The 26,034-nt window shown below is 33.9% G+C and overlaps 2 protein-coding genes across 7 annotated transcripts; one reads left to right on the top strand and one right to left on the bottom strand.

The window, feature by feature from the left end:
* The first annotated feature begins 476 nt into the window (after window positions 1-476).
* Window positions 477-5,740, top strand: LOC107840002. 6 transcript variants are annotated; one of them, XM_047394900.1, is made up of 5 exons: window positions 477-704; window positions 1,034-1,087; window positions 5,237-5,290; window positions 5,401-5,420; window positions 5,500-5,740. In XM_047394900.1, the coding sequence occupies exons 1-5, from the start codon at window positions 560-562 to the stop codon at window positions 5,521-5,523; spliced, it is 297 nt and encodes a 98-aa protein (XP_047250856.1). In that variant the 5' UTR covers window positions 477-559; the 3' UTR covers window positions 5,524-5,740. The 6 variants fall into 6 exon arrangements, with proteins under 6 accessions (XP_047250856.1, XP_047250857.1, XP_047250860.1 ...); XM_047394901.1 differs by having other exon boundaries at window positions 478-704; window positions 5,503-5,740; XM_047394903.1 differs by lacking the exon at window positions 5,401-5,420 and having other exon boundaries at window positions 483-704; window positions 5,503-5,740.
* Window positions 5,741-5,809: 69 nt separating this feature from the next.
* Window positions 5,810-17,317, bottom strand: LOC107840001 (protein TIC110, chloroplastic). Its single transcript, XM_016683683.2, has 15 exons — window positions 16,504-17,317; window positions 16,251-16,310; window positions 15,403-15,526; window positions 15,201-15,269; window positions 14,999-15,097; window positions 14,701-14,767; window positions 12,871-12,935; window positions 12,471-12,565; window positions 11,839-11,963; window positions 11,598-11,698; window positions 9,616-9,832; window positions 8,770-8,924; window positions 7,520-7,645; window positions 6,455-7,420; window positions 5,810-6,358 (listed from the first exon to the last, which is right to left on the bottom strand). The coding sequence occupies exons 1-15, from the start codon at window positions 17,007-17,009 to the stop codon at window positions 6,116-6,118; spliced, it is 3,018 nt and encodes a 1,005-aa protein (XP_016539169.2). The 5' UTR covers window positions 17,010-17,317; the 3' UTR covers window positions 5,810-6,115.
* Between the last annotated feature and the right edge of the window lie 8,717 nt (window positions 17,318-26,034).

The following is a 26,034-nucleotide window of genomic DNA, read 5'->3' as shown; positions in this document are numbered from 1 at the left end:
CTTGCGTGAAGATCTTAAATGGTCTAAGAACTTCAAATGAAAAAAAGGTCAAAACATAAAATTAATTTGGAAGATCCAATATAGTCCATAAAAATTAATCTTATCCCATTGAAAACTATTACTCCTCCTCCATCAGCTTTTACTTGTCACAATTTAAACTAATACATTTATTAAGAAAAATAATTAATAATATGACTATTTATCATAATATTTCTATTAAATAATGTTGATATTGTGTCTTGAAATTAATTTGGAAAAAAAATAATTATTACTAAAGGTAAAATAGAAAAAAAAAAAAAGTTGTCTTGATATGTAAAAAATGACGACCAATAAAAATAGAAATTTAATTAAAAAATAAGTGACAAATAAAAGGGAAGTAATATCCAATATCCTAGTGCCACTTAAAATTGTGATATATTATTACACCAACGCGGAGTTGATGTGATATGTCTATTTCGTTACGGACACTAATAATTGATCTACAACGTACATAAATATCTACCGACAGTCTTTTAACTTCACACATGCACATAGAACAAAAAAAACAGTGTGCAGAAAAATGGAGAGCAAGAAAGTGATGACAGTGGCAGCCATGGCTATGGTGCTCATCATCCTTTTATCAGCCAACATGGACACCGCCGGCGTTGCTGCTCAGGGTCTCAATTGCTATGACAATTGTAACACTGGCTGTGCTGGTCTCTCATGTATGTCCATTACTTTAACTTAGGTAGATCGAACTAATATATAGTAGCGAAATCAGAAGTTTATATATATAATATAATTCGAAAGTAATTAATAATCTTTGACCTCCATGTTACTTTTACTAGAATTTGTACTATTCAATGGTATAATTTTACACTGAAGGATCGGAGGTTAAAATGGTAGCATCTCTTTTCTTGATCTGTCATTTGAAAGGAGAACCTATAGCTGCTTTGCTTGTGAATTATTGAATGAAATTTTTAGGCTAAATGAAAAAAAAAAAAAAACATTGTTTAATTTAATATATAAGGGTAAGAATTTGTTAATTCTTCAGCGGAGGAGTACCTACGTTGTGATAAGGAATGCCGCGAAAGGTGCAAAGACGAAGGTAATTCTCTTTTAGCTTTTTGTAATATGTATTGTTATAAATGGGCTTGGAACAATTTATAATTGGTCATCGATCAGTAACAACACTCTTTGCATGCGAATACTTTGTACTGTCCGGACAAATTTATTTATTAATATGGTTGAAATATATAAAATTTATACACTAATTATGTATAATATACTTAATTATAAAAGAGTAAATACATAATTACCCCTAATGTTGGTCGAGATTTTCAAAAAGACACCTAAATTATACTTTCGACCTATTCCCCAACGAACCTTACCTAAATCATTGTAAATGCACTATTTTGACCAAAATTTTGACCCTGCGTGTCTACACACACCTGAAGTGCGTGAATAGAAAAAAAAAATTGAACCAGCAAATTAAAATGTGCCACGTGTAATAAAAAGGATTCACTTTTTTAATTTTGTATTTTAATTTTCTTTTTTTTCTTCATTTTCCATCTTCTTCCTTCGTTTCTTATTCTACTTCCTTCTTCTTCTTTTTCTTCTCCATTCATTGTCACTCGATTTTTCTCCGAAGTTAAAACTTTTAGTTTCCGTCAAATATTCATAAACCATTAATGAAGATTGATGGACACGAAGAAGAAAGAAATTAATCCGTACTAATGAGTAATGAGATTTCAATATTATTGTCTTCTTCAACTCCTTCATTAAAGCTCCATTAATGGAGTTTTATAATTCAAATAAATGGTGTTAAAGACGGAAAACAAATTTAATCACAAAAAGGAAACTTGATTTCACAACTTTTAAATAAATTAAGAAAATATTAAAGTCAATACATAATTTTGTATCCCACTAGTTTGATTCATTAAGGAGAATTTCTTTTCCTGAAATTTTTTAGGTTCAATGGAGAATTGGGGAAAAAGAAGAGAAAAAAAAAGAGAGTAATGACTGTTAACGGAGAATTGGGGAAGAAGAAATGAAGATTGATTAATGGAGAATTGAGGAAGAAGATATGCAGATTGATTAATGGAGAATTGAAGGAAAAAAAAATAAAATTGATTAATTGATAAATAAAATTAAAAGAAGAATTTTATTAAAAAATATTTTAAAAAATGAAATTAAACGTATTTACACGTGGCAGCACCTGAATGGCGCGTGCATTGCACTCCCTTTGATGTGACTGAAATTCAGTGAAAAATGATATATTTGCAAAGGAATAAAGAAGAATCGTGGGGTAATAGATCGAATTCAAAGTTTAAGTGTCTTTTTGAAAATTTCGATCAATATTAGGGGGTAATTATGTATTTACTTGTTATAAAAACATGTTACGTGTATATGTACTATATATTTTCTAAATTAGATCATCCAAAGATAACGAATTGTAATTATCCTTTTTTTTAATGGTGCATCTAAATTCGAAATTTAACTTTACACTCTTCATTGGCAACAATATTGATGGAAACCTGGCGATTTGAAAGTGCTAAAAGATACAAGCAAGCTATTGAGGCTATTATTGTATATAGGGAGTTCCACAATAATAATTTCTTCATAGTTTGGCAAAATAAATGTTGCTTGTATCGTGTATGTTTGATTACTACAATGACTTGTTGTAATCGATGCATTTTATGATGATGAAACTATGTACTATTATTTGAAATTATAATTACCAGTTCGACATTGCTAGTAGCTAGCTAGTCAAGTCAAAAGTCAATTTTATCAACGCTGTATATAAACTCAAATCGTTCTTTCTCATGTTAGTATTTATTACCTACAGATTAGACATAAATTGAAAAAAGGAAAAGATAATTAGCTGTACTTTTTAAGAAACAAGGTAATGGAGAAATGGTAATGGCAAGACAACTTAGAGCATCTCGATCATCAATTGATAGATTGAGAGTTCGAGTCATACTGAAGGATAAATAAGAATAAAATTATTATTTTTCGTCTATTCAAACACCTAACTGTTTATTTTATAAAATTATTAACGTTAATGTTTATACTTAAATTCAATCAATTCAAATCCACTCTTAGGCATTCCCTCTCTAACTTGTTGTGAGAAGAAATATTTCTTAAGAAAATACTTATATCTAAGTTAAATTATTTTAGAGTGCATCAAAATGAGGGAACTGATTTTCGCTATTTTTTAGCATTGGAGTTATTTCTTCACACATCTCAATTTTTACCCTTCATACCTACTTTAACTAACTTATCTCATGAGATTAAGTCTATCGTTATTATATTTCACCTGCAAATATTGGTGAATGAAATTTTACTACCGCTTGTTTCAACTTTTCTTTTCATAAATTTAAACTTGCCTTTAATAAAACGAGATTTTGGTTCATAATTCTCCAATGATTTCACATACACTTGTATATAATCAACCTGCGTGAATATCCCTCAGCCACTGGTCCCCTATCGCATTAATAAATGAGAGTAGTACAACGACCTACTTCGTTTGTTTAATTTGTTTGTCTTGCTGTTTAATTTTTTTTTTTTTTAATTCAAACTTTTTACGTGATGTATTTAAAATCATAAGATTAAAAATATATTGGTACATTTTACATATCTTTAATTTAACATATCGTATTTAAAAGTTATTTTCACTCTTAAATTTCATATCAAGTAGGGGAGTACATATACGTAAATATATATGTGTATCCACCGACAGTCTTCTCTTCATACATAGACATAGAAGAATAAAAAAAGTATAGATTTGCAAGAAAGTATAATTAGCAAAAAATCATGGAGAAGAAGAGAATGATGACAATGGCAGCTATGGCTATTGTGTTCATCGTCCTTTTATCGGCCAACATGGACACCGTTGGCGTCGCTGCCCGGAGTCTCGGTTGCTATGACCAATGTAACACTCAGACGCGGATCTTGGATTTTGAGGTTGCGGGTGCCATGTCACTTTTAACGTTAAAGCTACTACTCAAAAAGGATAATTTTTATGGGTGTCCCACTGGAATTTGGCTTGTTAGTAAGAGATTTTTGAAGAAAAATTTCATTGAAACATTATCGAAGATCCTAATTTTTACGAATTCAGTTGGAGATCAATTAATTTTTTGCTTTACGTTTTGCTATTTACACTGTCCCAAATAAGACAAATATTTTGTCGATTTTTATAGACTTTGGGTTTCTATTTGATTATTGGTCTTTTCAATTTGTATAGACAAATAGATCAAATAATAAAAATATGATTATTATTATAAATACTATCGAAAATAACTTTTCTACTTCTTCGGAAGTAGTGTATGGACTGCATACATTTTACCCTCCCTAGAACCCACTATGTGGGAATACTAGGTTTGTTGTCGTTGTTATTGTTATTACTATAAATTGTGTAAACAAGAGTTAAATTCAACTTACTAATCAACGTGAAAGTACAAAATAGTTGCCAACATTCAATGGATATTTTCAATTCTATTGCTAAGAAATTATAACATCAAGTCAAGCATCATTATTATGATTTACGAGGAGAGGTTAACTATAAATTTGAAGAAAGGAATCTTCAATTATATTCTACACTTAAATTAAAAATTCTTAAACAAAAATTACCCAAAAAAAGGCGTCAAACAAAGATTAAGTCAAGAGGAAAAAAACTTATAGAAAATAGAATAACGAACAAAAAGTAACAAAATACTGTTTGTGTCTAAACTTGAACTCTGGTATACTACGTGAAATTTCAGCTTGTTTGTTACTGGCGCTACTTCCTCAACTGCTGCACTACCGGGTGGCACTTAAATAATACACCGATTTTATTCTCTCTCTCTCTATATATATATATATGTATACACCCAAAATTTTCTGATCGAAGTTTGCGGGTGCCATGCCACCCGTGAACCCCCAGTAGATCCGCCCCTGGTAACACTAGTTGCACTTTTATCCCACGTAAATATCTCTTTTCTTTTTAATAACAGTATTGTTCGAATCAGCTCATGAATACTATAATTATTATATTAATGGTACCTATTAATTTATTACTTTTAGAAACTTACATAAAGGAATTCAAACGTCTAGTAATCTTTGACATTTTCGATCTCGTATATCAACGATATTCAACAACTTACACTCATTCAATTCTATTCGCATATAGTAATTTATTAAAGAAGAGGTTCAATATTATCAACCTAGCTCTGTCATGAATTATTTTATTAATAGTAAGAATTTGTTAATTTTTCAGCTAAAGAGTACCTGCGTTGTGATAACAAGTGCCGCAAAAAGTGCGGCGGACAAGGTAATTCAAAGTTAGTTTGGTATAGTATTAGTTTTATTGGAATTAGTTTTGCCGCAACTATTTACAACTCACTGCCTGATCATACATTTGTTGGCTATTTTATAAACTAGATCAACCAAAGACATTAGATGTAAGCATCCCTTCTTTTTCCTTAAGTTATTATTTTCATCTTAAATTCAAAATTTAACTTGAGACTCCTTATTTCGCAGCAGGCAAAATTGATGGAAATCTGAGTTGAAAGGTTCTTGCAGTCTATCGAAGCTATTATTGTAGGGAGTTTCACAATCTTCCATAATAATTTGTTCGTGCATGGTTTGGGAAAATAAGCGTTGCTTGTACGTGCGTTAGTTACTACTTTTAAACTTTTTATTGTAACAGATGCGTTGTATCATGATGAAACTATGTACCACTTACTTGTTTGAAATTGTAATTTCCAGTTCAATTTACTAACTAGTCAAGTTAATGTCAACGCTGTATACAGGGGCATCCACTACTCAGATTTCTAAAAATACAATAAAGTGAGGAACACGTGTTTATAAGTTTCACAGATATTTGGTTTTTACACTTTAATTTCCTTTCCCTTGGGATAAAAAGAAGACTCTTAACTTGTAAACTATGCAACAAGAGAACTCCAAAAGCATCTCAGTGCTCGTATCAGTTGGAACTAACTACCGGAAAATGAGACCAATGTTTCTAGCTCTCATCTTAAAAGCAACACCTCAAAAAGATACACCTCACTTACATTAAATAACAAAAAATACCTGCAGCCTTCTCTTCCCATCTCTCCATACCCTGAGATATGTACTAACAGTAGCTGTAACAGAATCAAAACACAAACTCCTCATCCCCTGCCCCATTTGGTAGTGCTCTATCCTTCACAGCTCTCAATGTTTCTGCCGTTGAATCACTTATATCTAACAGATACTGTAACCTGGACAACTTTTCTGGTGGGGGATCACTCTTCGCATATAGGATGAAAAGATCAGCAAGTTCTTCTGGTACCTCCCAAGATGATGGGGTTGCAGGAACGGCCTTGTCACAAGCTAACAAATCATTGAGAGAAGAAACCTACAAAAACACACAGAAGAAGCATTAAAACAGCAACAAACATATCCGACATGATTCAAACAAAACGAACAGCTATCTTAGAGATTAAACGCATACCACTGCTTTATGATTTCTCTGCCTCAAATGTGACACGGCCTGAATAAGTGAGTTTGATAATCTGCTACGAGCTAGTTCATGAACAACCTTTTTGGCCTTCTCAGCATTTATATTAAGATCTTTTGCGATATTCTCATATACCTCTGCTTCGTCAAACTCTCCAGTACCAGATGAGAAGATGTCATCCAGAGTCTTTTTGAAAAGATTCTCACGTAAACTATCGGATATCATGGTGTTTATGTCTACTGAAGACTCTTTCAATTCTCTAATTTCCTTAATGCTCAGCCTTCCCTGACCAACAGCAGTTTCAAGGGCTGCCGCCAGTTTTGTTGTTGTGATGCTCTTTATTATATTCTGAGCATACTGTGGCGGCAAGCCAACATTCTTCTGCAACTCATTGAGCTGTTCCATTCTGACCTTTGTTAGCTGTCCATCAGCTAAGATCACCTCTGCTTGTTGCCTAAAAGCCTGCTCAGCTAAACCTCGATGCACTTCAACAATCTCCTTATTGGTCAACCCAAGGATGCCACCAAGTTGACTTAAGAAAACATATTCAGAGTCATCCTTCTTCGTGGTGATCTGGGCCCCAAAAGGAATTCTAGTAACTTGTCCAGTTAGACAAAAGAGCAAGTATGTCTTGTAAAGGTCTGTTCTCTCTCTTTCCGGAAGATCATCCTTGAGAGTAATCTCTGTCTGGATTTCCTTTCTCAAGTTGTCCTTGCTGGGTTTTACTTTCCTTAGTGATTGCAAGGACTCCCACTCCTCATCCTCATCCTCGTTTTGTTGAACCTGTTCCTTTGGAGTGTCTTCTAGTGGTGTATCAGACGATTCACCCTTGATGTCTGCAACTAGTTGAGACACAACCAAATTATTAAAGGCTATCATCTTTTTCAGTTCTTTGGCTGATTCAGTGCGGCTTCCAGCTCCTCGGGCCCTTTGAATGTAACTGATGAAAATCTTCCTGACCTGCGTTTGTGAAGCCGTTGCATGTAATTAGAAAGATATGGAGGTATATTTCTCATAGTGGTTTTACAACCCATAAACCATTAGCATCCTGGTACTTACTGCCTTACTAGCAATAGTCATGGCAACCTCCCTGGTTAACCGTAAACCATATGCTGCCTTCCTCACAGATTTCTTGATTTCAGCATCATAACCATCTATTCCAGAAGAAATTGCTTCCTTAACCACCTGCAAACAATATTTATATTGATTGAAGGGGGATCGGATTAAATCAATACCTTTTGCACTATACGAAGTTGAAAGAAATCAATCCACTTCAATATTGAAAACTATAACTCGCAATCTAAAGTACAAAATCTCTAAAGTGGCCTGTCGCAATGCGATTACTGTTCAAAGGTGTTTTTAAAAGCAAAAAGTGACGACGTCCCTGGGGCTTGAAGTGAAAGGAGAATTGAAGCACACACTTCTCTGAAAATGAAGCGAACAATTTATGGGAAATTAGGAAGTGTCAAACTGCTTCTTACGTGTTCATATTAATTGGAGAAATGTCCAGTGATCTTTTTCCATATTTAACTTTCAGCGGTCAAACTGCACTTTGGTCAACCCCTATCTAGATCATGTGTCATAATCTTAAAATTAAAATAATAATAATAATTTATATGAAAAATAACTCCACATTAAAAGGTTTCGGATTTTCAAGAACCGAATGGATGACTACAAGAAATGCATTCGACAGAGGGCAGTTTCACATTTGAATCTCAACATGGACAAAAAATATGGGGCAGAAGGAAAGCAAGATAAAAGCAATCAGACAAGACGAGGTGCTCAGATGAGAAGCACCCTCCACCTCTAACCTCAAGGTTGAGGGCTCGAGTGACAGGGGACCTTGCGGCCAAGAGCTTACTTTTTAGTTGAGATATATTTGTTTGTTTTCTTGTTTATATGATCGGTATTACGCTAGTAGCTTAGTTGTCCATGAAGGGTTGGCCCGGGTCTAAGTTGGCACCAGGTGCTAGTTGCGTCCGTAAGTTGGGGGCGTGACAACAGGTCACTTCATTGACATACTAAACAGTACAGGAAGTTATTGTAATTTACCACAATCTAGAGGAGAGGTATGTATAGCAACTAAAATGAAGTTGGCAGCAAATTCCTAAAGACAACTACAAGCACTCAAAATATCAAACTCCCCTTAGCTATTTAACAAACTTTTGACTCATTGGCGTCAACTGTACACAAAACTTTTTTATTAATCAACAGCAACATTTGCCTCATTTTTTTCCAGCCCAATCAGCCGTATAGCATAATATTGAACTGAATGACACAATATCTATAGAGAAGGGAGTGACAGTTACCTTTTCAAATAAACTGCCACAGATATCTGCATGAACAGCTTCCACCGTTTGCTTGGGAACGCAAAGCATTACCTGCAGGCGCTCCAATGCCTTCACGTCCTCATCATCAAGTTCTCCATCAGCGACGAGCTGCAGAAGCTTTTGCCTGTAGATTTCTGAAAATGAAAAGGGAAGACAAGATTTTTCAGTACAATAAGCAATCACTGCGGTTCACATGCCAATAAGACTACATCAACGATTCCCTGATTTCTCCCCATGTCTTACCTGCTTGGTTGTTGCCCTTAAGCCTTTTCTAACCTTAGACTCACTCTTAAGGTTTTGCATCCTCACTTGCAACACTAAACAAGATTAACAGAACTATCTTTAGAAGGTTCAATTATAAAACTAAATTACTAATAGCGGATAATCAAACTGATGGCACTGAAGATGCTATAAATAACACTCCAATTCTCAAATCCAGCTTCATGGCAAAGCTAATCCCTGGTTTTATCAGACGGGGCAACTAACAATTCTATGCAACTATGCTGAAAAGGAAAAAACTCAAATTTCAAGAAATGGTAGCGGATGAGGTTTCAGTAATACACTGGGATGAGGTTTCAGTAATACACTAGAAAACAAAAGTTTGGAGTCTTTATTTGCACTTGAAAATCTCACTTGCATTTGTTCCTCGCTGGGAAGAACCAACTAAAACAAGAACGGTTAACCTCGGCAAGATCTTTTTAGCACTCCTTATGTGAGACTAAAAACTTGACTATTTCCAAATGCCTTCTTTCCCCAGATAAAATAAGCATGAAAATGTCAATCAATACACATAAGAAGATGCGTCACATCAAAGTCATGTGTTACCTTCATGAATCTCAAGAGCCTTTTGTGGATCAAAATTTAATTCTTCACAAAGATTTTGAAGATAAGCTGCTTTGCTCTCGGCCGCTTCTAATTCACCACTAGTAACAGCTTGAGCAAGTCGTTTACGGTATACCTTCGAGGTGACATCCATTGTGATTGTATCTGCTTCTCGTCTCCCCAAACCAAATATATTTCTCAATTGGTTCAAAGCAGCAAGCTACAAGAGGAAGAAAAGTTGAGGTTATGACATTTAACTAAATGATAAACAGAACAACAAATCAAATGGCCTAGAGAAGAAGCAAGAGAATGCCTACAGTATCAGGATGATTCCATGGCACGTAACGCAAGTGAAGACTCATTAGGAAGCAAATAAACAAGGAAGGATCCAATATGCTCCAATCTTACGAGCATGTCGAAAGGACCTAACGGTCCCACAAACGATCTCATCAATAACAAATTTGTTCCACGAAACAAGCTAAGGGTAATCCTTATTATGGGGCCGTTGGTGTGATGGATAATCCTTGGATAAATTGTTAGTACTCCTTAATCCCTTGTTTGGTTACAACACCTAGGATAACTTATCCCAGGGTTAATAATTAGTACTGGTATAAGTTATCCCAACCTTTGAGTGGAATAGCAGTACCGGGATAACTTATCCTGGGATAAAATAGGTAAAATGACAAAAGCACCCCCCTAAAACTGTTTTTATACATCACTTATCAAATCCATGTACATTCACATCATTTATAATAACATTCACAACCTATGCACGTGATGCTGACAACCAAAGAGACTTCCACTTTTCCCTTCCCCAGGAAAAACTTTCAGGGACATAGCAGATTTACTACAATTTACATGTAAGCCAGAGAGAGCCTCAAGGATGGAAAGAATGGCACTGAGGTGTCCGATCAAATCCTAGGACAGCTGGCTCGAAAGTTGATGTTGTCTACGCCTTTCCTTTTCCTCCAATTCACATCTAACCCGAGATAGTTTCAAAAATAATCAAGATCAACCTCAAGTAACTTAAATGATGCGTCTCAGCTTCGTGTAAGACAGAATATCTTCTACATAAAACAAATGAGATAATCCCATCCAGTTCTGTTTGCTGCATGAACCTACTGATGCCCTCATTGAGATTTGGCTCTCTAAGCATTCTACTGAAGTCCTCCATAACCATGACGAAGAAAAATGGAGATAAAGGATTCCTTTAAGAAGGAAAGTAGCCTTTGGATAACCATCGATTATAACTGAGTACCTACATGTGCTTATGCAAAAATGAATCCATCTGGTCCATTTTCACCTGAGATCCATTTCATTGACCACATTAATAAAAGAATCCCAACTGACAACGTCAAAGGTTACTTTGAATCCAGCTTGCACAGTGTACCAGGGCATCCACTACTCTTTCTAGTATCCTAAATTAAGATTATATTAATTCTGTTGATTCAACAGCTTACAATCTTGGTCCCACCACCACAGTTCCGTACTTGTTTCTCCACATCTTCCATTTTTTGCTTCTAGTTCATTACAGAACAAAGAGAGATCATTACAGGAGGACAACAGATACAAGATCGGGAAGTAAAAATGGAGGGGCATTTTGTCTTTCCTTTCAGCATTTTCAACCCCAGGAAAGCTGGAAAAGAGAAATATATGTCTGCTCCTGTCCAGTTACAGACATAAGGGGCTGGGGACAAGCCATTTTCCATTGGAAAAACAAATCCACTAGTATCCCCATAATTTTCCTACCCATACCAGGAGCTAACATATTAAGTTTTATAAGATAAAAGGAGTATGTTCCTTTAACTCCCTGTCCATTCATATATATGTTCAAGATAACTAGTCCGACAAATGTACGAGAGAAAAGCAAAGAGAAATTCAAATTTTCCAGCCAAAACGGCAGACAAGTAAAAAATGTCAAAATGATAATTCCAAAACCTCAACAAATCGGGAGGAGTGAAGGAGAGAGAAATTTAACCACCTACCTTGTCTTCTTCTATCCGACCACTTGACAAAGAATCCGTAACATATGCTCTGAAGAGAAGTTTTAGGTCATCCATCTTCCTATCACCATCATACTCCCCTCCTAAAGGAGCAGGAAGAAAGAGAATACGCAAAAGGGTAAATTAACTCCATGAAAGGATTTCAATTAAGACTTAATAGAAGCGCACAACTTCTTAAACAAGTTCAATAAGAAGAGTCAGACAAGATCATCGACATACATACCTACTAAGGAAACTGGCCCAACGCCAGGAGCAAAGTGACTAGCATCAGCATGGTTCTTCAGTGAGATTAGCAAATTATTATATGATAATATCTTATCAAGTTCCTCGATGACACGTGAGGATTCCCTGATGAACAGCCCCAATCAGTTTGCATTAAACAAATGATACAAGCAAAGAATATGGAAAATTATGTGCCACCAAAAATTATACTCCCTCCATCCCATTTTATGTGTCTCCATTTGACCGGGCATGGAGTTTAAGAAATAAATGATGACTTTGTAAAGTTTACAAAATTGCCCCTCTTAGAGTTTACTTTTTAATTGTCTTTTCTTATAAAGTGGGACCCACGCAAAGGATAAAATGGGGATGATGTCATTAAATAGTTACCAAATAAGGAAAGATGAAATTCTTTTTGGGACAGACCAAAAAGGAAATGGTGACACATAAAATGGGACGGAGGGAGTAGGAGTTATCCCATTTCTATTGCCTAGAATTGCTTAGTAAGAAACTTATCTAGTAAAATTACAGTTGTGGCCATGCCCCAAAGTTACCTTTTAAATTTTTTTATTTTATTTTTTTGAAACAACCTCAAAGTTCCTTTTTTAAGAGGCTATATATACTTAAAGACCTTACGTTGCTCTTGTCCTTGACTTCAAAATGTCAACAGCAATTGATATGTTTTCCTCGACAAGCTTTCTTGCATGCTCCTTAAACATCTCATGTGCAAGCTGCAGGCAGAAAGAAATGGTCATGATTGTACATATATTTGATGAAGGAATACATAGACAAAGTAAATTCAATCATGAATATTGAGCAACAAATTCACATCAATCTTATCCCCTTCTCCGAGGCAACAAACAACAACATACCCAGTGAAATCCCACAAGTGAGGTCTAGGGAAGGTAGAGTGTACACAGACGTTACCACTACCTCGGGCAGGTAGAGAGGTTGTTTCTGAATTCTTCTTTCTCTGAGGAGAAAAATATATTTTACAGGGATATAAAGTAGAACTATGATTTTTTTCAGGAACTACCTCATCTGACAACCGATATGCATGCTGTGCTTCTCTCAAACTGACCAGCTGGTTCACATCAATATCTGGAACATGTCAAGTAGTTAAATCAACCATGCAAAACTTCCGAAGTGCAGTGGAGGAATTAAATCACGAAAAAGCAAGTGAAATTCACCCCGACACCACCATAACATAGAATTTCAAGGTATATTAGCTCCTAAGAGTGCGAGTTTGTGAAAATAATGAAAGAGTTTACAAGTTCCATATAATATTTTGGTAGAATCATACAAAGACCCATTCTACTCTAAGCAACAAGGAGATGTCTAGATTCAAGAGCTAATTGTCAGAAGGCCCTCAAAACCCATAAACCAACAGGATATATCACTAAATGCAGAGAAATTTGAAGTACCAGAAAGGCTTCAAAATACTCTACTCAATGCACGAGTGGAACTTACCAAACCCATGCCACATACGCAGCCTCACGGGACGATTCATCAGTATTCAGGATTAAGCACCACGTGCCACAAAAGAGCCGAACTCAAAACACATAAACTGATTTATTAAAATCATCACACAACAGAGAATGAAAATTTTAGAAAGAGTAAATACATAATTACACCACTGATCTTGTCCGAAATTTTCAACAAAACACCTAAACTTTGAATTCGACCTATTACCCCACGAATCTTTTTTATTCCGTTGCAAATACACCATTTTGGACCTCTGCGTGTATACACGCACCACAGGCGTGTCAAAGGGATCAAATTTGATTTTTTGACCAATTAAAAGCTGCCACATGTAAATAATTTAATATATAATTTATATTCTTTTTAAAAAATATATATTTATTTTCTTTTTAAATATTACCCCGTACCCCCCTCTCTACTCCCCCCACCATTTCTTCTTCAACACCATTAAATCCTCCATTAAAGCTTCATTGAAGCTTTTTTTTTTTTTTAATCATATCATTAAAGCTTCTCATTTTGTAGTTAATCATATCATTTAACTACCCATTAAAGATCCTCAACACCATTAAAGCTCCTCCATAGCTCCACCATTAAAGCTCCAATGAAGCTTTTTTTTTTTTTTTAAAATCATATCACTAAAGCTCCATTTATCACTTTTGAATGTTTAATGGAATTGAATTTTGATTTTGAAGAAGCAATTGATATGAAGTTTGAATTAAAATGGTTGAAATTCAAGAAAAATTCAAAAGTGTAAAAATGGAGTTTCAATTTCATGATGGTGGTGAGTGCGTTTTGATGGTGGTAGTGGTGGTGGTGATGATGGTGAGTGGGTGGGGGTAGGGGGAGACATTGACGGGGTGGGGGTGCTGGATGAGGAAGACGATGGGGTAAGGGGTACTGCTGGACGTGGAAGGAGGGGGGGAGTTGCTGGATGGGTTGGGGTGGGGGAAGAGGGGTGGGGTGAGGTGATAAATTAAATAAAAAAGAAAAATTTATTAAAAAATAAATAAAATATAAAATTAAATATATTTAACACGTGTCAGCACCTGATTGGTGCGTGTGTTCACTCTCTCTGTTGTGACTGAGGTTTAGCGAAAAATAGTGTATTTGCAAAGGATTAAGTAAGAATCATGGGGTAATAGGTCCAATTCAAAGTTTAGGTTAGTTGTCTTTTTAAAAATCTCGGCCAACATCATGGGGGTAATTATGTATTTACTCTTTTAGAAAACAAACCCAAGAATATTGGCAAGTAGCTTGAAAGTTTATGGAAAAGCATTAGATTTATTCAGGGATGAAAAGGAAAACAAGCAAAAAGATTTCTCTGAATAGACTACATTAGAAGAAACTAAAAGTGCCTTCAAAGACATAAATAGACAAAATATACCTCGCCCAACAGACTTAAGCTTGGAGGCATACAACCGTTGCGCATTGTCCCTGACAGCAACCTCAACCTAATGACAAAAATGTTAAAATGGGTAAAGGAAGTAGGCAGTCACACTATGTAGAAATTTAATATTACATAAATGAAGGGGACAGAGAAAGGGAGGAATGACAGAAACCTCAATCAAAACACAGAAATGCTAAAACCACACAAGCAGGGCATGCCCCGTCATAATCTGAATATTCCACGAAGAGGGGAGAGAGGGAAGGGACCAAAGGAGATGCATCAAATTATCCGTTACCTGAGCATCAGTAACCTTGAAAACACGTTTCCAAGGTAAAAGGAAAGCAGATGCTTCTCCAAATACGAGATTTGAGACATATATCAACTTCTGAAATGCCTGCACTGGAGAAGGCAAAATGATCAAGCTCCACTTGTTTTTATTTGATAACTAAAGGAGATATAGTCTTTGATAATTAAAGTTATTTGAAGAGATGACCCACTCGACGCTGCTCCATATCTCCATCACGATCTCCTGTTTCAAGTCTTTGCCTGAAGATTCGCCTACCAATCTGAGAGATCAGCATGTACGATTTTCTTAATACTTGAAAAATTATGTAATGGCATAACATTTTAAGTTTGAGCAAACCACAGTTAGAAGTTCTATAATTTGAGATATTGAATCAGATGAATACTTCAAGTTACCTCCATATGCATATCTGCTGCATCCGGATCATCAATTCCCAATGCATTTTTAAATTTGATTATTTTATCAACTTCATCGCCCCTAAGTTCTTCAGTACTGGTAGGAAGGACAGCAGATACATACCTGAACACAAAAAAAAATTGATGCATAAGCAAGGGTAGATGAGCTAACAATGTTTAAAACTAATAAGTTCCTCATTCCTTGACATCAGTAAATAAAACAGACAAAAAGGTTAAAATTCAACATAAACACTAGAAATTAATCAGTAAAACACTCTGGTTGATTCCTTTTAGGTGTACGAGTCAAGTATCACAACAAGTTGGATAGTTTTGCATTCCAATTTAACTAGGTCATTATGTCAAGACAAGGTTAGCAATTTTGACACTTTTGTGGGTATAAGGAGCTGAAATATTATAGAAAAGTATGAGCAAGAGGTAATTCCAGAAAGATGACCTTTTCCTTTTTCTTTCGATTTGTAGAAATTGACACACTTAAGGACATCTCGGGAAATGCATACAGATAAATATGCTTGGGGTAGTAAGAAACTAACAACAACAACATACAGTGCAATCCGACAAGTGGGGCGCAGCAAGAAACTAATTACCAACAACAGCAACACTTTGTCCTACATTGCACTTAATAGGGTAAATTCTGCTACTTCTCCTCCAAGCAAGCAAATCATATAAAGAAAATGTGGTCAGAAGAAACCGAAATGAAAAAAGACAGATTATCATATTACATTGAGGAGGTTTTGTCTAAAAATAAATTGTAATACATGCAGCTTTAGCGTCCGTCCGAGTTGTTAACAAATTAGTAGTTGAGTGCAGGTATTTTATCACCCACTCACCGGCAATATATATCTCGCAGTTCCGCATTGAATGCCTCATTCTGTTTGCTGACACCATACCTAAAAGATAAAAAGAAGCAAATGGGTAAAGAAAAGAGTACACAAACATAGATAAATGAAACTAGTAAACCTAGTGAACTATGAGGAAGAAAGTTCATAATGTAGCCAAATGGAATTTGATACTACTCAAATCAAATTAAAGCAGATAGTCCAAGACTAGAGCTTTGTCCTAGAAATCAGATGCTGCACATACTTATTGGCAATTGCTTGAATATGTTCATTGTTCAAAGCAGCAGGGTCATGAATATCAGCTACATAGTTATGCAAATTAATAGCAGCGACTTCAGGAACGCAAGAATTCAATGCATAAGCGGCACCGGCGCCAGCAGCACCAAGAGCAATAGCACCACCTACCCCAGCATTCCTGGAACCACCAAAACGAACCCCAAGTCCGTATCCAGCAGCAACAGCAGCAGCAAATACCAAAGCGGAGCTAGCTATTCTTACGGGCGATGGGATGGAATCCACAAGGGATTGAACAGGAGAAAGCTCCTTTTTACCTCCGAAGACATCATCTGGTTTGTCTGGGACAGATGAGGCAGATGAACGGACCACCGTAGATTGACGGCGGCGTTGGCGTTGTTTTAGGTAGATTTTATTATTATGGGTAAAACGGAGTGGGATAGGGTTGAGAAAAGGAGAGAGGAAAGTGCTGTTTACACCAGGTTGATTGGTAGAGAGAACAATTGATGGATTCATATCTATCTCTTCTCTGCTACTGCTGCTGCTACTAGTACTACTAGTTGGAGAGTTAGGCAGAAGAGGATATTATTACTCCTCCACTTTTATCATATGTAATGTAATGTAACAACTGGTCTGGAATTGAATCAATTAATTTGCAGCTTTGTACTAGTGCCCTATTATTACTCCTCCATTTTTATCCTGTCCAAGAATGGGAGTTGTGTTGTTGTAGGGTTTAACTGAGTAGAGAGTTTGGAAGAAGAGGATAGGGGAGAGGGCTAACGACAGATAGGTCTACCTATAACTTTCTAAAATTGCCCCTTCCATCCCATAGATTTACATTTTCGTATGACGACAAGGTAAACGGTCAAAACTACCCTCCAATTATTTAATGTAGTAAAAAATTACTCCCATGAACTTCAATTTTTTATTTTTTTTTTTGGAAAAAGCATTGTTTACACCCTAAATTATATAAAAAAAGTCGAAGTCACACCTAAATTATCATAATGACCTATTACACACCTAAATTATTAAAAAGTAGAACTATGACCTCCTTAGAAGGTGACGTGGCAGAGAAAGTGTATTCACCTTCCTTAAGGTACGTGAGAGGGATAACCAAAATCTTAAAATGACATAATTGCACAGGTGTCACTATTTCATTAGTCATTATATCATTAATTACTCCTAAGATTCTTCTTAATATATACAATTAAATTAATTATTTTTTCAATTAAAAAAATGTTAATTAAATTAAATTTTTTATTTATTCATTTTATATGTGGGTTCCGTCTTCTTAAAAAATTTTGCTCTTTTTCTGTTGGGTTCTTCTTCAACGAAGTAATCTCTTCCAAAATCTTCATGGAAGCATCTCCAATCTTTTGCCTTAAAGCTTTTAAAAAGGATTTTTAACGAAGAAATTGAAAATAGTGAAAAATATGAAGGCTTCCATTGAAAAGTTCATTAATTTTTTTTTGATAAAGTCCATATTTATTGGTTCAAACACAATGAAAAATTTCGTCGGAGAAGAACCAAAAAAAAATTATTGAGGAAGATAAAGGACTTCGACAAAAAATCTCATGATATTTATATATAAAACTTATCAAAAATACATCGGAGAAGACGATTACTTTCTCTTCGTCTTCTCCATTCTCGTCAGAGCATCACCATGACCATCATAATGCCATTCCAATCCCATGTAATCAATAATATACATAATTATTTTTATACACAAAGAATACTAATAAAATATTTGATTTTAATCTTGAGTTATTAAAATTTTTGAAGAATTTTAGCATTTTCCCCATTTGTTTCACCGGCAACAATGGTGTTATCACCGCCTATCGAAATTTCACTGCAACTTCTATCCTCAAAATACGACTTCCTATTGTTTGTTTCTCCCTTTGAATTTTTCTTTTTTTTCTTCAATTTATCAATCAAGGATGAAGAAGGAAGAAGAAGAGACTTGAAAGAATAAGAGCCCAAAAGATTTTTTTTATTTTAAGCACAATAATTGAGATTTTTCTTCTTTGGTTGTCCTGTTGCAACATTACCTTCAACGTTCACCATGGCTTGGAGAAATGAATTGCCTGTGAAGATACTGCGCAAGTAAGTGCGGCTAGGGTTATGACGAAGAGGATGAAAAAAAGGAGCCAAAAGAAATGAGAAAGTATTTTGGATAAAAAGTAATATTAAGGAAAAAGTTTAAATTAAAAAGAAAAAGGGAAAAGTAGGAAAAATAATAAATTTATTATTTTTTTCGTATTATGCTGATGTGGCAGGCACGTGTGAAACACCGCACCACATGCAAGTGTATAATGCTTTACAGAGTGTAAAAAATATTACTTTTTTATAGTTTAGGTGTGTAATATGTCAGTAATATAGTTTAATATGTCAGTAATATACTTTAAGTGTGACTTTGACTTTTCTTGTATAGTTTGGGATGGAAACGATGTCTTTTCTCTTTTTTTATGTAACTTGAAATACTGAAATTAAAAACTTGATGATATGGATAGAAGTGATTTGGTGGGATACATTAGAAAAAATAATGTGTGTATTGATTTTATTAATATTTTATATGCGTTAGCAGTTATTTGGTAGAGTATAGTAATAAAAATAATGCATGCATTAGTATTATGTATTACTAATACTTTATTTGGTATGTTTTTTTAAAGTATGTATAGTCATTACTTGCGTTAGTTGTACACTTTAGGGGTCGTTTGGTAGAGTGTATAAGAATAATGCAAAATATGGTGTATTATTAATGCTTGTATTAGTAATGCTTGTGTAGCTATGCTTGCATTAGTTATGCTTGCATTAGTTATGCTTGTATTTTTTCTTATGCAGTGTTTGGTTTAATATATTAAAAATAACATGAATTACATCATTTTTATAAAAAAAAATACAGAAATACCCTTCATATATGTATTGGAAAGAATGCAAAAAAAAATTTGAGGGATAATAATGTATTTAATCATGTTAATGTATGCATTGGATCCATTGCACTGCTAATATCATGGATTTTGAGGTATTAACGATACACACCTCAACACAAAATAGAGTGTATAACTAATTCAAGTATTAGTTATACAAAGGGTAAAAAATGTATACCAAATAAGGTATTAATAGTCCTCATTAAACTACTACATGCATTATTTTTTCAATACATTCTACCAAACAACCCCTTACTATGTATTGAGGAATGTAAAATTAAGACCAGCATTTTTCATGTATTTAGAGTTCGTTTGATAGATTGTATAAGAATAATGCAAAATATAGTATTAATGTTTGTCTTAGCTATACTTGTATTTTTCTTATGCAGTGTTTGGTTGGGGGTAGGAATAAAATGATTCGGGCGAAGGTGGGAATGATCTCGGTGGAGGACAAAATGCTGGAAGTGAGGTTGAGATGATTTTGACATGATATGAGGAGAGGCGCGGATGCCTAGATTTGGAGGTGAGAAAAGTTAGCTTTGGATGATTTTGGGTGGGGTAGAGGTAGGCCAAAGAAATATTAGAGAGGGATGATTAGACATGACCCTGGATATGAAAGTATAGAAAACTTGAATTGTGTTTAAAGGTTTGTGTGTGGGGGTGAGTCGTGGCCAGTAGTTAGGTGTGCTTTGGGGTTGCCTTGCCAGTAATTGTAGGACTTTGCACATAGAATGGACCCTCTAGTTAGGTGGGTTGGAGGAGGTGGGTGTTTGCGATTTGTTAGAGTATCGCACTTCTTTGTGGGTGCCTTATTTCTATTATTCCGTCTTATCTAATGCTTTTTACCACCTTATTTACTGTCTGTGTCTTGAGGCGGGGGTCTATTAAAAATAACCTCTCTACTTCTTCGAAGGTAGTGGTATGAATTACGTGCATTTTACCCACCACAGACCTCAATAGGTAGGAAACTGGAATTCACTGGGCATGTTGTTGATGTACTGTTTGATTTGATTTATTAAAAAAACATGATTATATAGTTTGAAAAGAAAAAATGCAAAAATGATATGTTGGAAATGCTGCGATTTTTTTTTAGAGAAAATTATATGTTGTCACGATCCAAAATTAAGGGTCATGATGGCACTTGTTGCGGCGTACCCTGACAGTTAAGTCTATCACCCAAATTGATACAAAAAGAAAAGACAAAAATACCCCAAAGTAAAGCTTCTAGAACGAAGCTGAACCATACAAGTGATCATAACAATACGGAGAGAACTAATCCCAAATGTCAATCATGCCCAAAATCAGGTGTCGTTAGTGTAAGAACTGATAATACAATTCAGGAGTCAAATACATCAGAAAAGTAACCACAAATGAAAAATATTTGCCTCTGAATTCTAATAAAGACATAACTATTATAGAAGATAGAGGTAAACTCCGGACGCATGAATGTCCAACTGCCACCCTGGAAGCTCCATCAATCGCTTGAGTCAAGCAAGCTGAGGCGCACTCGAGCTAGGACCTACATAGAAAGGGGACAATAGGCATGAGTATGGTCCATTTATACTCGGTAGGTATCATAGGCCGATCAAGCAAAGTAGTAAATAAAGCATACAAAATCAATATATATATATATATTCCCTCTTTTCATTAATCAGTTAATTTATTTGATAAATAAAAATTTCATATTTACTACATCTAATTATATATCATGAGTTACAAAAAAACTTCTATCTATTCATATTCTTTACTTAAATGGCATGTCTCATTAACTTCTTTCTTTTTAATTTTATGGTCTACCAATCTATAAAAATCTCATTTTCAAAATTCATTTGAACTGCAATTGGATGCAAAGGTTGTTATATATCTTCTTATTTTTTCTTTTTGAGTATGCTATTCTCATTGTGTTGTCCCTTTCATATTTTACTGTGCAACAATAAATATTTAGTAATAAAGAAATCATGTATGATCTTATTTCTAAGTAGTTTTTGATATTTTACATTGATTCTAATAAGCAAGGATGTGACATGTGAGATTGTAAATTATTTTCTTAGAATTTTTATTCATGGTGCATTATTTTTATGATGTATTGTTTCTTGCAGGAGCGAAAAGAAGATCAAATGATGCACATACATATGAAAAGAAGATTAAGAGACAACTATGAAGAGATTTTAGGAGGACAAAGGTAGTATCATTACCAACAAATTAACATAAATATTCTTTTGGTAATTTTTTTATTTCATTTAAATAGTTTAAAATTAGTATTTTATTAATTTGATTTTACGAAGAAAACTTATGTGATATCTCCTTTTCACTATTTAAAGCACGTTAAAGCAACAACTTGACGTTGCTTCTCCTACTTTGGTTATGAATTTTAAGGAAGAAAATAAGTAACATCATGACATGATTTTTGCTCATATCACATGTACTATAATTTTTATATAATATCCGTCACAAATTCTTCAGAAATGATGTATTATTAAAGGATCCAGTGCAGGTGTAATGATATTTTTGAAAAATCATTATCATTAATTTATTAACCAACAATTATTTATAATGTAATAAAATGATATTATATTTTCATTATTTTCTTGTTTTTCTGCTCCCACCGTTTTTCTTCTTCTTTTTATTTAATAGTTCTACACTTTCATTTTTATCCTATCGACTACACCTCATTATACCTTGATTATATTATTAATAAAAATGAGATCATTTTATGTTTATTTTATTTTTATTTTTTTCTTATTTATTTATTGTACAAAAATAAATATGTCAATTACTACTCTTTCATTTATTTATATTTTTAAATATAAACTATTAATATTAATATTAATTAATCAATATGTGTTTGAGTGATTGGTTTGTATCTCAATATATTAGAATATTACAAAGCTACTAATGGTAGAGAAATTTTTTTGTGTTTGAGTACTTGTACAATTGATATTTTTGTGTTTCTATCTAATTTTATTTTGACACTCCCTCTTGCTAAAGTTTGTACGACCAACATTTTAATATTTATTGATTTCATCTGCAGAATTAATGTTATGAAGTATAAATCGGAATCATCTAAAGGCTCTGATGGCTTTGATTCTTGCATATCGTTACCAAAAAGAATACATGATTTCATGGCTCTGAAATTAACCATAAGTAAAGCTATTTCTTTTATACGTAGAATTTATGTATTTAGAAGACTTAATTTTACTTCAGACGTATATCATACATGTGTTTCTTTTGATTTTATTTCTTATTTGTTCATTATTTTATGTAAAAGATTGTTTTTCTTTCTTTCTTATTCTTATTTTTTGGCAAGTATAGGGGATGATAAATGTCATGATTAGGAATGTTAAATAAAAATTCTAATTATTTTATTGTCATTATTTCTTAAAGCATTTAAAGAATCAGTAGGTATGATCTTAAATTTTAAAAACAATGTCATAACTAAATTATACTTTCTTCTGTAGAGTTGACTAATTGAGAAATAAAAATTTTAAACGTAAGTTGTCAATTTAATGTTTCAAATTTTGTTTCAATGAATAAAAGTAAATTGTGTTTAAATACTTTTGAATAATCTTAGCTTATGTGTGTTAAACTTGTAGTTTATATGGGTAATTTGAAAAAGAATTTATTATAAATAATTTTGACGGATCAAAATATTTTGAATTGAGTTACTATCGCTACTTTGGTATTAAATTAAAGTATATAATAACTGAAATTTAAAATGTTTAGAATATACACGTTGCAATGTTTAGATTTCTTTTGGACGGATAATTTAGGAGGAACTCAATATTAACTTAGGGATCGTTTGGTTGGAAAGAATTATCCCAAAATAATTAAGTTCGGAATTAGTTTTCCCACCATGTATATGAGATAACTTATTCCATCACTATGGTGTAAATGGTGGGATATATAATCCTGGTACTAATTAATATCTCACACCACACATAAAGAGAAAAAAATGATACATTAAAACATAATTCTAAAAGACATTTACGAGAATTAAAGCAACACATTATTTATCTTTATTGTGATTTATTTTAACGTTCGCGCGAAGCGCGATCATATTCACTAGTTTACACTAAGAGCACATCACCTATAATCAGAAAATGTCCCACAACGGTAGCTCACACCACTTGCACTAACAGTTCTAATATATCACATATATTGCAACATCACAACAAGACAAAACACAAGTATACATTATATAAGTAGAACAAGGGGGAACATGCATCTACAAGATCATCAAATACAAGTAAAAAAACACAAAACAATTACATAATGGCAAGTCAATATGACGACACAACACAATATAAATATAATAAAATAAGTGCAATGTATATGATGATGATGTACAACCTCCGGAATCGTTGCACGATCCTCGTATACACCTATGAAGCTAAAACTTCCCGACGTAGGACCCACAGGGGGTTCGTCAACCCATATACAATCCACGTATCTCATATCTCCTTTCCGGCACATCCTTCAAAAAGGATTTTATAAGGTGTTAAAATATCTCCTCCCCGGCACATCCCTCAGAAAGGATTTTTAAAAGGTGTTGTCAGTGTTACTCAGTTGTTGCCATAATGGTACCAATGTTTCATGAATGAGTATGACATGAGGATGTAATAATTACAACCAATCACAATGAGTAATTCCACAATTAACCACATGATACATATCCACAATCAACCACAATGATACATTTCCACAATCATGTGAGCCAATATTCAATCATTATTTTTGTTTCATTCATGAATTTTCACATGTCTTATATGTCAATAAAGTATGAATATAATTACAATACGCCAATGGTACCATATTAAGCATTTTAACAACACAATGCAATTATTCACATGTATTCAAGGCTATCAATATCACATAAGACCCCACACGGTCACATATATCACATAATATCTCAATTTCGACAATTATATCACATATAGGCCCCCACAAGGGTACAACACATAGATAACCATTTTTCATGATTAGTTTCCACCTTTAACATGCATTTTGTACCATCATTTACTACCCAACCTAGTCTGAAAGAGTTAAGTCATAACCTAGCTCAAAAGTCAAATCGGTCCGCTGTATCTTGAACCCACGACCTTACTTTTCACGAATGATCCCAAACTCTTCTAAAAACATCAAATATGAAATCTACTCGTCAAAACAAAATCAACAACACTTATACTGACTACTTGGTTCGAGGCCAAAACCGACCCCCAAAATGAATTTTCGAAAAAAATGGCAAAATCGTAACTTTACTTCAAAAATGTGTTTCCCATGTTTTTAAGAATCTACAGCTAAAAATTCAAGTCAAATCGAGCAAAAAACGAGGTTCAAATCAAAGAAAAATCATTTTTAAGTTTTATCGGGTAAAATCTTTAAAATCTGGGTTTAAATCAAGAATCGTAGTTGTTTTGAAGGTTAAATTGATGAGAAACAAGTACTTATAAGATAAAAACATTATTCAAGTGAAAAAGAGTAAAATTGGGGTTTAAAATAAAGCCCTAAGATTTTTGAGATTTTGAGAAATTAATCAAGAAATTACTAAGAAAAGGGTGAATGATTACCTTAAATTCGTAACAGAATCAATAAATAGATGTCAATCCAGCTATCCAAGTTCCCACAAACTTCACTTTTAAACTCACATACTATTTTAGGATTTAACTCTTAAGATATAAGATGAAAAATAAGAAAAATGGGCCTAAAAAGAGGAAAAAATCTGCATTTCTTTTTCTGCTATAGTTGTTTTTTCTAAGCCTAATGGACTTCAAAGAGCTGTCCGAGATTCGTTCGGAGTCCAATATACACAAACGGATTATGCAACTATACTAAATTCGATGTTTCGAACGCGTTGACGAAGTCAAGTATTTTTAAAAATGTCATTTTTACAAAGTTGATCCCCGAAATTCGAAATTAAAATTTTCTAAACTGAGGGTTGAAATAAGATTTAAAAGCCGTAAAATCACACCAAACATATTACCACCCTAAAATCGATGTTCCGGATTTGCTGGCAAGGTTGAATTTTTCATCCGAGGTCACTTTGACCAAATGTGGATCCCACACCCATATTTTCAATTTTCCAACTTTACGACCAACAGTTCGAAATGAGCTTGGATGCACTGTGACCCAAACCAAAGGTCCATCTGGCCTAAGATCGATATTTTGGAGCTGCTGATGTAGTCCGTTAAGTCATCCATTACACGGATCAAAAGATATCCACATAAGTCCAAAATAAGGCTCATGGAGCCATAAAAAACCACAATATCATATAAATGGTACCAAAATGCATCGAAAATTATGTCAATCACTCCCACACCCTAGAAATACCATATACAACTATAGAGAGGGGTAAAATAGTCAAATCACACAAAATCACAAATTTCACATATTTCATCAAATTTTCAGATCGGTACATATCACTTGTCATGCTAACACAAAATTTTGACACACAGATTAAGAAATAATAAATATTATAGTAATTTTATTATATCACCCTTTGAATAAATAAAATAAATTTAATACTTTGAGAAAATGATAAAATTGATAGAAAAGGATAAACTTTTCATTGTTTTTTCAAATTGAAAAAGTATCGTTGAACATCTATTTTTCATAAC

Source organism: Capsicum annuum, chromosome 8 (genome assembly GCF_002878395.1).
Source record: "Capsicum annuum cultivar UCD-10X-F1 chromosome 8, UCD10Xv1.1, whole genome shotgun sequence".
Taxonomy (NCBI): Eukaryota; Viridiplantae; Streptophyta; class Magnoliopsida; order Solanales; family Solanaceae; genus Capsicum; species Capsicum annuum.
Note: the sequence above shows the minus strand (reverse complement) of the source record. Positions and strands in the feature narration are given on the sequence as shown.